Source organism: Artemia franciscana, chromosome 7 (genome assembly GCF_032884065.1).
Source record: "Artemia franciscana chromosome 7, ASM3288406v1, whole genome shotgun sequence".
Classification (NCBI taxonomy): domain Eukaryota; kingdom Metazoa; phylum Arthropoda; class Branchiopoda; order Anostraca; family Artemiidae; genus Artemia; species Artemia franciscana.
Window position 1 is genome coordinate 9,474,152 of NC_088869.1, and position 15,927 is coordinate 9,490,078.

The following is a 15,927-nucleotide window of genomic DNA, read 5'->3' on the forward strand; positions in this document are numbered from 1 at the left end:
TCTATATTTCTAATATGAAAGGGAAAATAAGCTTTCTAAAATAAACTATTAAAACTACAATAAACTTCAGTTCGTTTTTGACGATTAGTTAGGTGAGTACACGGGAGGATTGATAAAAACCATCTTGTGGTGCTTCTGAGAGTAGTAGGCCCAAACAGGAACCTACTACTGTTAATTTTAGCCACCATTCAGACACTGGCAGTCTAGCCCAACATCTGACCATGAGGCAGAGTATTTTGTGGAATACGCTGCCGCGGTTAAATAGATTGAAGCCAATAAGGGCTACCAAAGTCATACCCGGGGGCCCATAAGGACCCCTGGGAAAAGTCAAGATTGGGGAAAATGACGGTGGACACATTGACACTACAAAATAAATACAAAGAGTGAATAGGGATAGGCAAGCCCTATCTCAAATTACCATGCTCAAGGAGGGCCCCAATAGGCCAGCGTTTATTGTCACTGCATATGATCATTTGTTTTGTTATTATTTTTTTTGGGGGGGGGGGAGGGACTGGGCGTTTGGGATCGGAGCCTAAATTAGGTAAGCCCATTTTATCTCTGATCAGACACAGAGGCAGACCAAATTCAGCCTAGGCCTAGGAGTAACATAATTCACACTCAGAACGATAAAGGTTCGATACATTCATTGGTTTGGTTCACGAGAATAGAATAGTTCCATGAAATAAGTTTTAACAGTACACTTCGCCACTCCCATAGAGACTGAAAAAAGAACTTGGACTAGATTCAGCAGAATCCTGCAGTCAGATTTCACCGCTATCCCAAAGATAGGCTAAGTTTTAGGATGAACTTTTTCGCAATGGATAAATGGAATAGCCACCAACTAGCAAAAATCTAATCTCGTTTCATTTTTCTACCTCCATAGACACTACATTTTAAATGAACCATACGCTGATAGTCTAATTCCCTCTTCTGTCAATGCTTTCAAAGGCATAGAAAATATTGTAGCCACATGAAATATTATATAAAAAAAAAATTCAAATTCACTAACTAAGATAAAAAAGGCTACAAACTTAACAACACAAAATTAAAGTCTCAATTTTCCGTACAGGCCGCTGAAAGGATCCGTACCGATTTGTCCATTATCAAGGACATGCTCTTTCCTGTAAGCCTCCCACCTTGCATCATCAGATTCATGGGTGACATAACGGATACCCACTTGACGCTCGAGGTCACGTAAGTCACACCACGTTTGATAGTCCTGTAGCCATGGGTGAATCAAAGTTTTATCAACAGTGAATCGCTTCATTTGCTTCACTTGTAACAGGTTGTTTATAACGTCAATAGCTAGAAAACACGGAGAGAGTTACAGACTATTCGTTTAAGGTTTATCCACATAGAGTACTTTTTATAAGCTACAAAACTCAAGCCAGAAGAAATAAACAGACGAAACGGAGAGATAACTAAAGAGAGAATTCATAGGTAGGTAAATCATTACAAATAAATTACCTTCTCAAAACGCAAGAAAAATAACGGGATACTGTTTCAATCAAAATTATATAGGCTATATCAACATACTAGTATTTCCATCATCGTTCACGCTTTTCTGATGGATTTATACAAGTTTATATACCTAGACAAATCTTTTGGACTTAAAGGACTAGTTCCGAAATAGTATTTTCCAGAAGAAATAAACAGACGGAACGGAGAGATAACTAAAGAGAGAATTCATAGGTAGGTAAATCATTACAAATAAATTACCTTCTCAAAATGCAAGAAAAATAACGGATATTGTTTCCATCAAAATTATATAGGCTATATCAACATACTAGTATTTCCATCATCGTTCACGCTTTTCTGATGGATTTATACAAGTTTATATACCTAGACAAATCTTTTGGACTTAAAGGACTAGTTCCGAAATAGTATTTTCCAGAAGAAATAAACAGACGGAACGGAGAGATAACTAAAGAGAGAATTCATAGGTAGGTAAATCATTACAAATAAATTACCTTCTCAAAATGCAAGAAAAATAACGGATATTGTTTCCATCAAAATTATATAGGCTATATCAACATACTAGTATTTCCATCATCGTTCTCGCTTTTCTGATGGATTTATACAAGTTTATATACCTAGACAAATCTTTTGGACTTAAAGGACTAGTTCCGAAATAGTATTTTCGTCAACTTTTTTTTTTATGAATACTGGAATTTTTACCAACTATACCATTTTTTTTAATCTCATATGACTCCCTCCTCCCTCTCATATAAACACCCTTTGTTGCGTTTATAATAGTGGTATGTTTTCTTGTTCTTATTTCTATAGACTATAACTTCTATAGACTATAGACATATTTCTATAGGTAAGGTTCTTGGAAAGCCATGGACGGAGCAATGAAGCTATACAAGGTTTGGTAAATCACAAAACTGATTCTACTACAGACAAATTACGCATTTTAGAGTCAAAAGCTGCGCTGCGTCAAGCGTCTTTTTTTGACTGCCACATCTTCATTGTCTTTAGAAACATTAGCCTGGCGTGGTCCTCGTTTTTATAGGTCGATTTTTCAATTCTTCATGAAAAATATGTGTATTTTTACACAGAAAAAATATAATAAAAAATAGTATGAAGCTTGGAAAAACTGTAGCTATTAATTTTCTTTTTTCCAAAACAGTATATGGCAATGCGCATGTTCAAGATATTCAGCGGTTTGAGTATTCCCAAGACGGTCAATAAAATGTTAAAGATGACGCCTAGAGAAAAACGCCAAGGAACGTTAAGGACGGACGTTAAAGATGTATAAGACGTTTCTAATGTCAGAAATGGGTAAAACACGGAGAAAATCAGTAATCTGTTCCGATCTGACCGTCGGGTAACTAATGGTTGAATTGCTGAAAGCACAGAAAAAAAATACGTATGGTAAACTATCATAGTAATTTCACTAAACACAAAGTGTCTACTGAAAATAGCATAAAAAATTCTGACAATTAAACAAAAAGAAGCGTATGAAATAATTTGTATTGCATTTGAATATTATTCAACGTTTATTTAATTATTTATATAGATATCACTAAGCATAGTGCTAGTAGTATAAAATAAGAACAGTTACTGCAACAACAAGAAGACTTGCTACAATAATCCCAAAACAATCAGCTGAAAATGTGGTTAAAAAAGACAAAACCAAATAAACGCAAAAATACAATAAATAAATGAAAATACTTGACAGCTTACAGCATTGTAAACTGGTTTACATAAAATATTATACTGACCAGTCTATGCTTAAATACTTGCATATTAGGTAATTCTCTTACCTCTGATGGAAGGCAATTTTCCCCTTCAGCTACCTTTAAAAAATGTAAAAAAAAAACACAGTAAATAAATATATGATCCGAACTTTTTTGAAGCAGTCTCAGCAACTGATGAATCTTGGTTTTTCATTTATGGTATAGTAACTAAGCACAAGGTTATGTGCTGCAACAACAGTCCTTGCATCGAAAGGGTCCAACTTCACCGACCACGAAAACGGCCATATTGAGCAAGCTACATTCAAAGTCCGTATACTACTACTACTACTAACAACTCAGCACTCCAACACCGCTGCGTACGCTCCTTCTCATCCCAACCTATGCTGAGCTTCCATCTTTACACGCTCTAAGGAAGTTTCCATTTCCTTTCAATCTTGCCTTACGACATCCTCCCACCTCAACCGAGGGCTACCTGCTTTTTGTTTAACCCTAGACGTTGACTAAAAAGACGTCTTTGGCAATATCTCACCCTTCATCCACAGAACAAACCCTTTAATCTCAGCCTTTCTCTCGTTATGCTGTTTGAGATACGGTCAGTCAGTCAGGTACCCGAAACAATCCGAAGGCAATTTCTCTTTGAAACATATAGCAAGTCTTCAATGATGACCGTTTTCTTTGGTGCCCTTGGGATAATATGTTCTGACTAGATCCCTGAGGGGGAAACTGTTAATCAGCATAACTCGAGTTTCCTGCTCAACTCTAGGAGAAAAAGAAAATACCCCAAGTGCGGGCATAAAAGTCACAAATTCTTTATCAGTATAAGGCACCGGCTTACACGGTATAATCAGTCAAAATTTCTAGCCAAAGCCAAGTATAAAATGCCAGCATCAAATCATTTGCCTTATTTCCCTTACCTGGCATCGTGTGACTTCAATCTAGGCAATCCCCTAGGCCATATCCACATTAAAAGAGATGAGATCTAAGACGGCTGAACCCATGAAGAAAAAATCACCCCAAACAACAAACATACTCAGAGTTTTTGGAATTCCGGAAATAATCGAATACCGAATTTTTTTTTGCGCAACATCAAACATGACGTAACGTACCGCACAATCGTAACACAACGATAAGATACACAGTGGGGAATTTGAAGAAGGCAACAACTGAGCATGCACAAACTCAAAATAAAGAGTTTTATAGCATGCGTCACCCTTTTTTAATACCGTACCTTGTATGCAAAATCTTGACAAGATAATCAAACTTTAAAGAAATTTTATATCCAGACCACATCAAAGGGTGTGCTAACACGGCAGCGTGGCAGAGGATAAAGGCATAAAAGGTTTAATCCCTATTGAGGAATAGGTTCATATAACATGGTATCAAGATTGTTTCCCTAATGAATCGACATGAAGTGTAGGTTTCAAAACCATTATATGTATACTACCATTACAACGTGCTAAGAGAGCGGAGACCAGACTGATATGCGCTGTATAAGGTTTTCTCTGGACGACCCCTAGTCCTTAATCCTATTTGATGTTATAGTTGAAATAGAAGTTTATTCGGTAGTGAATTACATGCCGAGTGGGAGGATGTGCTGGTGGCAGCTGAATACCATGAAGACTGGAGATTCCTTATCGATACCCTAGGCCCCTCCAGAGGCACATGAGAATCTAAACCTAACGAACTATCACAAACAATTTGTTACAGCTTCATGCCAACAGAGGCCAAAAAAGCGTTGAACGCTCCTCCTCCACTCCCATTTGACAAATCTCTCTCGCTACCCTTTCTTGGTAATTTACCTTTTCTTTTAGATTTTTTACAATTCCCTCTTTCCGCTCCATTAGAGAGCGATTCGCTTATCGGTAGGCCCAAAATGGATAGCCAAATGTGTAATCTTTGGCAACCTTTCATCGTTCCTCCGTAAAACGTAGTCTAGTCGTCTGAACCTTCCTTTCAAATAGCCCTAGAAAATGGGATCAAAACAGAATTAATAAATGAATGAAAATTTGAACATACCTTCAGATGAGATTTCTTTCCAAGGATTGGGCGGATACATAAAGGCGGCATTCTGAATCTGATCATTTATATCTTCATCTTCATTAAAAGGGAATGTACCAGAAAGACTAACATATATTATTACTCCAACGCTCCACATATCTAATGGTCGATTGTAACCTTTGTTCCGAAGTACTTCAGGTGCTAAAAAAGAAAAAGATCTGTTTTATTTACTTTTAATAAATTAATTTCAACAGTATTTTGGATGGGTGCACATATAATAATTCGATAAATATAAGCACACCACAGGGGTGCCACTGAAAATTTAACACTAAGCTAAGACTAACTTGCAATGTCCGAAAAAAAGAAGATATTAAATAATGTTAATAACTTAACATATTTTTGACGTTAATGATTAATATATGTGCTTTTCCCAACATTCCTTGTTCCAGTTTGCAGACCAATATGGCGAAAATCTAGTTTGGGGAAAATTCCTAAACACTGGTAGCCCTGATTCACGCATATTCCAAGATCAGTGGCTTAAATTAGCATACTTTTAGGTAATTCAAATACAGGGGCATCTGAATCAATTGAGACAATCCACCACTAAAAAAAAAATCTTAACCTTGCTATTCTCCTTTTTTGTGAAGGAATACTTTCTAAAGTAAAAGTATAGAAAGACAGCTTGAGAGCTTGCAAGGCTATGTAAAAGAAGCTTTCGACAATGCTTCATATGTTGTCATTACAGACAGGAGTATCATTTAGGGGAGGGGCAGTTGTCCACCCAAGAGTGCGGATAAAAAAAATTAATATATACCAATATCCCGTGCCCCTTGACTATCCAGATATGGACCCCTTTTGCCCCCCTCTAATAAAACGCTGGAAATTCATCCCTGATTATATCTACCTTTTTAGAAACTATCTATAACTTTTATTCGTTTCTAAAAGTTAATTTTACCTACTCTTGTGACACAAACAATCATGCAAAACAACGTAGGAGATATGATATTTTAATTCACACATGCTTCAAGATCAGTGGCGTTAAATTTACACACGTTCAGGTAGTGATTAAAAAAAAATCAACCTGGTGGAAGTGAATAGAAACTCGAGAGCCATAGTTTATGGTATCACCTGGAAAAAAGTTTAATTTTCGGGCGACATTATAGTCAAGCTTGTTGACAAACACAAAATTACGCACAATTATACATGCCCTTCGTAACTTCTGGAGTCGAACACTGTTCAACTTTGAAGCATAAAATTTGCAATTCACCAATGAGAGTCAAGATTTAAGGTATCATTCTTCAAAATTAAAAAAAAAGGTTTAAGCTTAAACAGATATTTTTTCTATTTGCAATAGGAATTGGGGAAAATATACATAATATTAGTGTATAGGTTACACATAGTATGAGAGCGTATACTATAGTATAGTATTAATGAGGGTTGAAAAAAGCTTTTCAAAAACCAATTCCAAGCCATGTTAATTTTCCGCTTCTGCAATGCAGATGTGACGTTAAATTCAAGAAAAAAATCGTCGTTTTTTTTATCGACAGCTTTTGACTATGGTGCGACTCAAGCATTAGCCCAAGTCAGAGAGCGATCCTAGCCCGAGTATTAGCCCAAAGTCAAAATCATGAGCTAGAAGAAAAAGTCCAAAGTTGAAACTTTTGAGCTGAAACGTAAAATGTATCCGGAATGTGATATCCGACTTGCAGCAGTAGCTAGCATCCTAGTAAGAGACAACCAAGTCCCTTAATAAAAACTAAAATAGCCCATAAATCCTAAAATAAGAGTCAGATCCTTAACCTAACTTAACTAATCCTAACCTAAAGAAACCTATGGATTCAATTGATTAGGTAATCTTGGATAGAGACAAACTTCAAGGATATGATTTTTCTTCAATATCCAGCATAGAAACCTCTCTAAGCCATGACCATAGCCTCCATGTGGACAAGTTCCAAATTTTCTTTGGTCTTAGTACCAGTAATAAGGATGGAGAGGAATGCTGTTCCTCTTCAACGTTTCTATAAGCTCATCGTAATTACAGAGTCTCATTGAGCCTCCTGCAATTTCACCAGCGCAGTCTATGAGTCTGTGAGACTACGATCATTGGAGCATTTCTCATTGATTTTGTCAGTTATTTGACGTTCTGGGCCTTCAGTGATTTCGTCCCGTATTTCATGTAATGTACCATCCCCTTTACGGATGTTATTTTAATTTAGATACATAGTAGCATCAAAATAAGACAAAAATACGACTACACACATCAGCCACTAGAAATTCTAGTTTTTTAAGTAGTATATCGAAATTGATGAACGGACATTCAACCTTCACCATGGAAAATTCAACCAAATGGCGTCCAAAAATCCAAGATACATACTATCGATAAAAACCTTGATTTCCGGCTTGCAGCGGTAGCTAGTAACCTAGGACGAGACCATCACGTCCCATTAAAAAAAAATAGCCCATAGTTGTTTAAACAAGAGTCAGATCAAGAGAAGAAAGTACACTATTAGAACTGCCCTGTCCAATACCCCTGTATAGGAAAGTAACAGTCCCTTGGCTTGAATAACGAAGAAAATTCATTGGCTTGAAAAAGAAGTAAAGTGGCTCCACCCACAATATTCTGCATTAACGGCATCTTTTGTTTACCGTTATTTTTCATCCTCATTTTTCCTTATTTATTTTATGGCAGGTCAATGTGGTTTAAGAAATTATCCTCATCTAGCTCGGCACTGGAATATCATAGAGAGCTGTTTAATGGCTCATTCTAGCGGAAATTGCAACATCAGGTGTTTTTTTTAATTATTTGGGTTGCAACAGTAGCTTGAAATCTAGTAAGAGACGATCATGTCCCATACTAAGAAATACAATAGACCATAATAACTCTTTAGAACTACCAAAGTCTGGAGTTAAACAAATGAAGGTAAATCTAATCCTCTAAATTGCATTGACAGCACACCTGTAACGTAGCTGTCACATATGTTGGATTAGTACCGAAAGATTTTGAAATTATTAAATTTCGAGACAGATAATAGTCACATCCGTTGACAAAAAGCGAATATGTGTTCTTCGTTGATTTAGTGTCACACCTGTCTTTAAGAACCCGATATGAAAACCCCATATAAACACTAATTCACTCCTATTGCAACTAATAACAAATTAATTAACGACGTTTCCAAGTTCGTCTTCTCTTTAGAGGGCCAAAAAAAAATCGAGGTATGTCTGCTTGAGCATTAAGATAAATGAGAAAAATTAAAATGGCACTAACCTTATACACGTTATTACCCCCCTCCCAAAACGAAAGATCCTGACAACCGTTATTTACCAATTATGATAAGCTACAATACTAGTTAAGACTACACTTTATTTCTTTAGATTGATGAGCTTGACTTCGGATCATTGTTGACAACTGTCACGAATAAAGTATGTTCGCCCACAAAAATAAGGTAAAAGGTAAAGAGTACGACATTAGACTTTGCAGTCCCTACCGGCGGTGCTGATCTCCGTTTCTTGGCCCTTCAGCCAGGAAGTGCAATGGGGCGCTGGGGGCCAACCATCCTGTGCTTTCGCACACCCTTCCTGTTTACCTTCCCCAGATTTCTCCAGGTACCCATTTAGAGCTGGGTCAACTCTGGCTGAGCTTACAGAGTCACGCCACTGACCCCCGTCCCAAACTAAATAATTGGTTACACTAGGATTCGAACCCTCGCCCTCTCAAAAGTCGAATGAAAATTGCTCATTATCTACAGTATTCCTTGATCCTCCCTAAGTGGCTGGACCACTTAGGAGAAAACAATAAATGCTCATAATAGCGAACATGCAGAACTTGCTCGCAAACCCTGAATGCTCAATAATGGTCACGAAATAGTAGAAACTGAATCAATCGCTCACAATATATTCGATAAAGCCCTAAGTGAGGCCTAACACAGAAATTGGCAATGATTCGGGATAATTTTTCAGTTCTTAGCATACTCTTTGAAATTTACTCTTAACAGTTAACTTTGCGCTTATTCGTTCTATTTATTGTGCTTTCTAATAATTTCCTTTAGCTAAATTGTTTCCGTGCACAGTTCTACAATTTGCTTATTATCTCGATCAGTATTCTTTCTATTTAATGTATCTTTCTTATTTCTATTCTATTTCCTTTTCCCATTGTTTCTATTTTTGCGCTCCGTTGTGTCACTTTATATTTAAGCATTATAACGTACTCCAAGTTGTAAAAAATGAATGATTAGACTATTATGCGCTTGAGTTACTAAAGCATTTAGTAAAAACAATAAATACTCGCAATAGCAAACACAGACAACTCAGTCAAAAACCTTGGACGTTAAATAATGGTCGCGAACCTATTAAAAAAGAACTGAATGATCGCAATATGTTCAATGGAGACTAGGAAAAATCTACTATGATTCGGGGCAATTTTCCAGATCATATCATACTCTTTTAAAATTGACTATTAACAGTTAACTTTGCTCATATTCGTGCCACTTATTGTACTTTTTTGTACTTATTAACATTTCCTCTGCTAAATTGTTTATGTGTGCTATTTTTTCTCGATCCGTATTATTATTTAATCTATCTTTTTTATTTCTATTCTATTTCCTTCTACCATTCTTCCTATTTTTGTACTTTGTTGTGTCACTTTATGCATTAGCATTATAACATACTCAATGTTGTCGGGGAATGAACGACTACATTATTATACAGACTAAATAAATCTTACAAAAACACATACCAAGATAAGCCGGCGTTCCGACAACAGATCTTCTAAAGGACTTTTCTCCAATAATACGAGCAAAACCGAAGTCACACAGCTTGACTTGAGGGAATTCAGAATTGGAAGACAATAAAACATTTTCAGGCTTTAGGTCACAGTGAACAATATTCTTCCCATGAAGATGCCTCAAGGCCACTAGGATCTACAAGTGAAAATTTATTGCGAGATTATTAAGGCCACTAGGATCTAGAAGTGAGAGGTTGTTGAGAGGTTATCAAAGACACTAGGATCTAGAAGTTAGATGCTATCAAGCCCACTAGCATCTAGAAGTGAGAGGTTATGAAGGCCACTAGAACATAAAAGTGCGAAGTCATCAAGGCTACTAAGATCAAGAAGTGACAGGTTACCAGAGAGGTTATAAAGGTCACTAGGATCTGGAAGTGAGAGATTATTGAGAGGTTCATCGAGACCACTAGGATTAAGAAGCGTGTACCGAGATGCTATCAAGGCCACTAGGATCTCAATTTAAAAAGTTATTGACTGTTTATCAAGGCCACTAGGATCTAGAAGTAAGAGGTTTTTGAGAGATTATCAAGGCCCCTAAGATCTAGAGGTGACAGGTTAGAGCGTTTATTATTTTTTTTTTATTTTTTTTTTCTAATGAAAATAACAGATTTCTGGTCTTCTGGCAATTTTCTTTTGGTGGGAGGAGGGGGGATTGCTATTATAAGAGCATGTCCTTGTGATCGTTTGTGAGTAAGGTAATTGATGCTGAAGAAGAAATACGACCTGTATGGTTACCAGGTTTCTTTTAGTAGCACTGTACTTCTCGTAAATCCCTTAACTACAATTTCCCCCCCCCCCGGAAAAGTTTTTACTTCTCAAGTGTTCGCTACACTGGGTTCATAATTGTTTTGTTTGTAATTAATTTACCTCTCTCTCTCTCTCTGTTATGTCAAAAAACAAAGATCCATAATTTCTACCTAATTTTGGCAAGTACCCAATAATGAATGTGTATAAATATCAAAGGTTAGTCTACTTTCGAAAGTACTTTAGTAATCCATATCTACAGTTAAACTTTCTCCCTAGGGAAATCATTTGCCAGAATGTCTCCTTTGACCCTTTTTACCATATTGGGGGGAATTTGATGTGCTTTATTAACGGTTCATTTATTTATTTTTTCCAAGCCATGTCAAAAGCTATTTTCTACTTTGGTCGATATTTGAACAAAGGATTTTCGAGTTTATTTTTGCTTATTTATTTTCCATTTAAGGGCTGATATTCTGCAAGTAAAAATATAAGACAATGTCAAAAATACCTCACAAACAAGAGACAGATATCTTCCAAGATCTTTTTTTTTTCGTTTTCTCTCTTAACAGTTTTTCTTTTTAGATGAATCCATTATGGGTGAAAACAAATAAATCGAAACTAGCTAAATACTTGGCAATAAACGATAAATAAATATCAAAGCGATAAAATAGCTAATAAAAATCTAAAGCACCAAATAGCAAAGCCATATCGCTGGGGGAAGGGTTACCGGGTTTGAATCCACCCGAAATATTTGTCAAACTCGTAGAAACATAACAAAAATGCATTTAGACAAATTTTGACACGTTTTTAATATTTTTTGTAACCCCTGCAGCGAACAAAATCCTAGTTTCATCTTTGCCACATAGACTATCAAATCTACTACTATCAAAGAATTAAGTTATAAGAAGAGAGTTTCCTCCAAAAGTTATCGTGACTAAATGTAGGAAACTATTTCAAACAAGCCTTATTATTTTAAAACTCCGTGTCAGTATATGCATCAAGAACACCATTGGCCGGGAGTTGGGGGGGGGGGGGAATACGTTTGTTGTATTTAAGCTGAAAAAAGAGTAAAATTACCCACTTCCTTTAGGTTTGGAAAAACACATTTTTTGTACCTTTATTTGAAACAAAAATAGAAAAAATGCGTGTCCCCCCCGTCCATTGTCGTGAATTGGTGCTGATGTATGGTTCTTATTACTACTACAACTATTAACAATTACCTGCAGCACCAAGCCACCTGAGCCCAACACAAGGAGCTAAGGGGAGCTAAGGAAGGAGCTAAGCGAGCTCCTTCCCATCCCAATCTATTCAAAGCCTACCTCTTTACACCCTAACAGGAAGTTCCAATTTTCTTTAAATCGTTCTTTATGACATTCTCCCATCCCAAACGTGGACAACCTACTTTTCATTTAGCCCTAGACGGTTTTGCCGAAAAGGACAATCTTCGGCAATATGTCAGCGTTCTCATGCTTTTAAAATAAATTTACACTCTACAGATAATCTAACATTGATAAAGGGCAGTAGAAAAAAAATTAATCGAGAGGTTTTTGAAAACAGGTGTTATTGAATTATTTTGGCAGTTTACTCCCAGCCTTACAAGCTGTATGTCGGGGAGCTGTAATGGGGGATTTATTTTACTTTAATTTGTGTGGAAGATGAGTAATAATGTTATTGATCAAAGGAATGACGTCTTTTCTTCAAATAGCCTATCTTTTTATCTGAATCTAAAATCTACATTTATATATTACAATAGCCACTTCGAACTAAAGAGTATGCTTCAAGATGATCATAACAGGAATTCAAAATAACATGAATGTATCGCCACATACTACTAGATTAATATAATAAATTTAAAAAACTAATATAAGGCTTATTCAGTTTAATGGTATTCACAACCATTGAATTGAAACAAATTTCTGAAAGAAAACTAAAAGCTATAATGGATAGAAAGTTTTGGAAGATAGTCATTTTTTAGTGATGGTCAAAATATTCCTCTTTATTTTTAATAACATTCTGACCTCAATCAGCAACATTTTAGCAAATTTTTCGACACATTTCAGTAGCCGGAATTTAGTATTTGAAAAAAAAGAATTTTTTTTGATTAATTTGAATAAATTTGGTTGAAACCGATTGCTGAGATTTCAAGAAAATTATCTGGAAAAAAGCTCTTTCAAAAAAAGTAAAGAGCCACGTAAAAGATACGGATTTCGAAAAAAGAATAAATCGTAACACGAGTAGAAAAATTAATAAATCTTGAAACTTGATGATAAATCGTAAACAGAGTAGGAATCAAAATGAAGACATGATTCTAGCAAAAAAAAAGAACAGAAATTTCTACAAACAAAATTTGGCTACTGAACAAAAATGCAAAATTTCAAAACTGAAGTAAAAATTTAACTTAATAATCAGAATTTAGTTGTAACTTCATGAAATTAATCCGAAATTACATTCTTTAAGCATGCGTTTGTTCGACAAGATGAGTGAAAACTCGAAAAGAAGAAAAGATGAAAATATTTACAGCCAGTGAAAATGAAAATGCAATGCAAGTATTTCGGTCGAGACCTCCAGTCGACCATCCTCAGTGCAAAAATAAAAAAGGATATTCGTGTACCTCACTTTTGCACCTCATTGCAAAAAAAAGAGCTAATAGCTCATATGACACTTGTGACGAGGCCGGAAGAGCCAAGAGCTCATATGGTATGAGCTCTAGCAAAATTCTAAGAATGAATAGATTGATTTAAAAGGGAAATCAGAGGCTTAATGCCGGTCGAGATTTAAAATAAGAGATCTGAGTCACGATGTCCTTCTATATATCAAAATTCATTAAGATGCGATCACCCATTCGTAAGTTATAAATAGCTCATTTTTTCAAATTTTTCCTCTCCCTTCAGCCCCCCAGATGGTCGAATCGGGGAAAACGACTTTATTAAGTCAATTTGTGCAGCTCCCTGACACGCCTACCAATTTTCATCTTCCTAGCACGTCCAGAAGCACCAAACTCGCCAAAGCACTGAACCCTTCTAAGTCAGTAAAGCACTGACTTCTTCTTAATTTTCTCAACAAGTTTCATCCCGATCCCTCCACTCTAAGAGTTTTCCAAGATTTTAGGTCCCGCCCCAATGTCACAGAATCCGGTCGGGATTTAAAATAAGAGCTCTGAGACACGATATTCTTCTAAATATCAAATTTCATTGAGATCCGATCACCTGTTCTTAAGTTAAAAATACCTCATGTGTTCTAATTTTTTCGATCTAACCGTCTCCCCCCCCCCCTAGATGGTCGAATCGGGAAAACAACAATTTCTAATCTAATATGGTCTGGTTCCGATATGCCTGCCAAATATCATCGTCCTAGCTTACCTGGAAGTGCCTAAAGTAGCAAAACCGGGACAGACAGACCGACGGACCGACAGAATTTGCGATCGCTTTATGTCACTTGGTAGATACCAAGTGCCGTAAAAACCAAGCCGTAAAAACACCACTAAAATAATAGTAAGACACTCTTTCAGTTACTCTTTCACTGTTGCTTGGAAAGGCTCTCTTTATTTTTTTATTTTTTTTTGCGTTTTTATTTTTTTTTTTCTGCGTTTCAGTTTTGTATTTTTTTTAGTTTGCACCGAGAGAAATATTTGCATTGCATTTTAGTTTTCACTGGCTATAAATATCCCCATGTTTTCTTCTTCTCGAATTTTTTCATGCATCTCAACTTGTCATGCTTAGCAAGTGTAGTCTCGGAAATTATTTGTGCGCTTGTTTTTGGCTAAAAATTCTGAGCATTAAAATGATGCTCAGCAATATGGCTTAGTTTAATATGAGCTCTCTAGGACACGGAGCTAATGAAATTAAGGCTGAAAAAAAATTAACATTTAGTTCCTGTATTTTTGTTGTTGTTTTTTTGGATTTTAATTTTTATTTTAAGGGGATTTTCGCATGAATATGGGTAACTTAAGAACATGAGCAGTCATTCAATTTAGCTGTTGAATTCTAGTTTGCCAGGTCAAATTGTTACTCAGAAACATAAAAATATCTAAAATCATAATCAAAATTTTCTAAACAGATTCGGCATCAAAACTTTAAGCTCTGTTTTATCACGTAATGCATAAAGATGAAGTTAAAGAAGATTAAACAGTACAATTTAAACCAGAAGTTCAAACGAAGAAAAAAAAAGATAAGTTGCTTCCACGTAGCTTAGTTGCATAAACTGGGCTTAATATAATAAGTTATTGTTAATTATTTGTTGAATTTCATTAGTTCAATTAATTTTTGGTTTTATATAGTATTTAACTTAGTATTTTAGCTTAAAAAAGGCAATAGGCCATCCCATTTAAATTATTTACTTAATCCCACCCAACAAGGTGGTTCTTCAGTCTACTCCTAAACTGGCTAACATTTTCAGATAACCTTATACTCGTTCGTAAGTAATTCTATTTTACTAGTCAAGCAAACCTGGGACTAAAACTTGTCCTCTAAGAGCTATTACACTCATATACCAAATCATCCATATTTCTAGTGTTATAACAGTGGTATTAAGAATTCCTTGTTAACATTTGACGAAAAATTTCAGGGGACAAACCATAAATACTCCGAAATACAAAAATAGCAAATTAATAATCATGAAGTTGGCTAACATTAAGAATCATGGGTTTCCTTTAACAATTAACTGTATCATTTTCACGACTGAACATAATTTTCTAATGGTCTAATAACTTTATTTTGTAAAACTGGAACACGTTTAAATTTTTTTATCCACCAGTCCATATCACACAACCATAAAAAAGGCATGACAATAGAATGATAAAGAGTTTAAAGGGTAGAACAAGGTAACTGATTTCTCAGACGCCGAATCAGATCAAGTCCTCTAGATACCTTAGCTGCCACCTGATCACTATGTCCTTTCCCACTCAAATTTGGATCAAGCTAGAAACCAAGGTACCTTACCACAGCAGCTTGTTTCAATGGCCTATTTCAAAGAAATATTTTTCCACTTAAGTCAACTGGACTTCCTTTTCGACTAAACAATATAAAATAAGTTTTTAAAACACTCACTGATAAACGGCTAATCCTTGTGAAAATTAAAAGACGACTTAAAAGTTTGATTACTTTCTCCACAAGATCATTAGCATTTCTTGCAGCAGTTGAAAGTAGGATTTTTTTTTCTCTCTCTTTCTCTCTCTTCTTCTTTTTCATTTTCCTTTTGTTTTAT

At 35.7% G+C, this 15,927-nt stretch overlaps 2 protein-coding genes across 2 annotated transcripts in view; one reads left to right on the forward strand and one right to left on the reverse strand.

Annotated features, from left to right (window-relative positions):
• Positions 1 to 15,927, forward strand: part of LOC136028819 (uncharacterized) — a 314,462-nt gene that overhangs the window by 206,324 nt on the left and 92,211 nt on the right. The window lies entirely within an intron of this gene.
• The window catches only part of LOC136028817 (serine/threonine-protein kinase D1-like), a 30,514-nt gene continuing 15,059 nt past the window's right edge, over positions 473 to 15,927 (reverse strand). The window contains exons 4-6 of the mRNA XM_065706731.1: positions 9,934 to 10,117; positions 5,220 to 5,402; positions 473 to 1,305 (exon numbers count right to left, since the gene is read on the reverse strand). Coding sequence (XP_065562803.1) covers positions 1,046 to 1,305; positions 5,220 to 5,402; positions 9,934 to 10,117 — 627 coding nt within the window. The 3' untranslated portion in view covers positions 473 to 1,045. The remainder of the gene's footprint in view (positions 1,306 to 5,219; positions 5,403 to 9,933; positions 10,118 to 15,927) is intronic.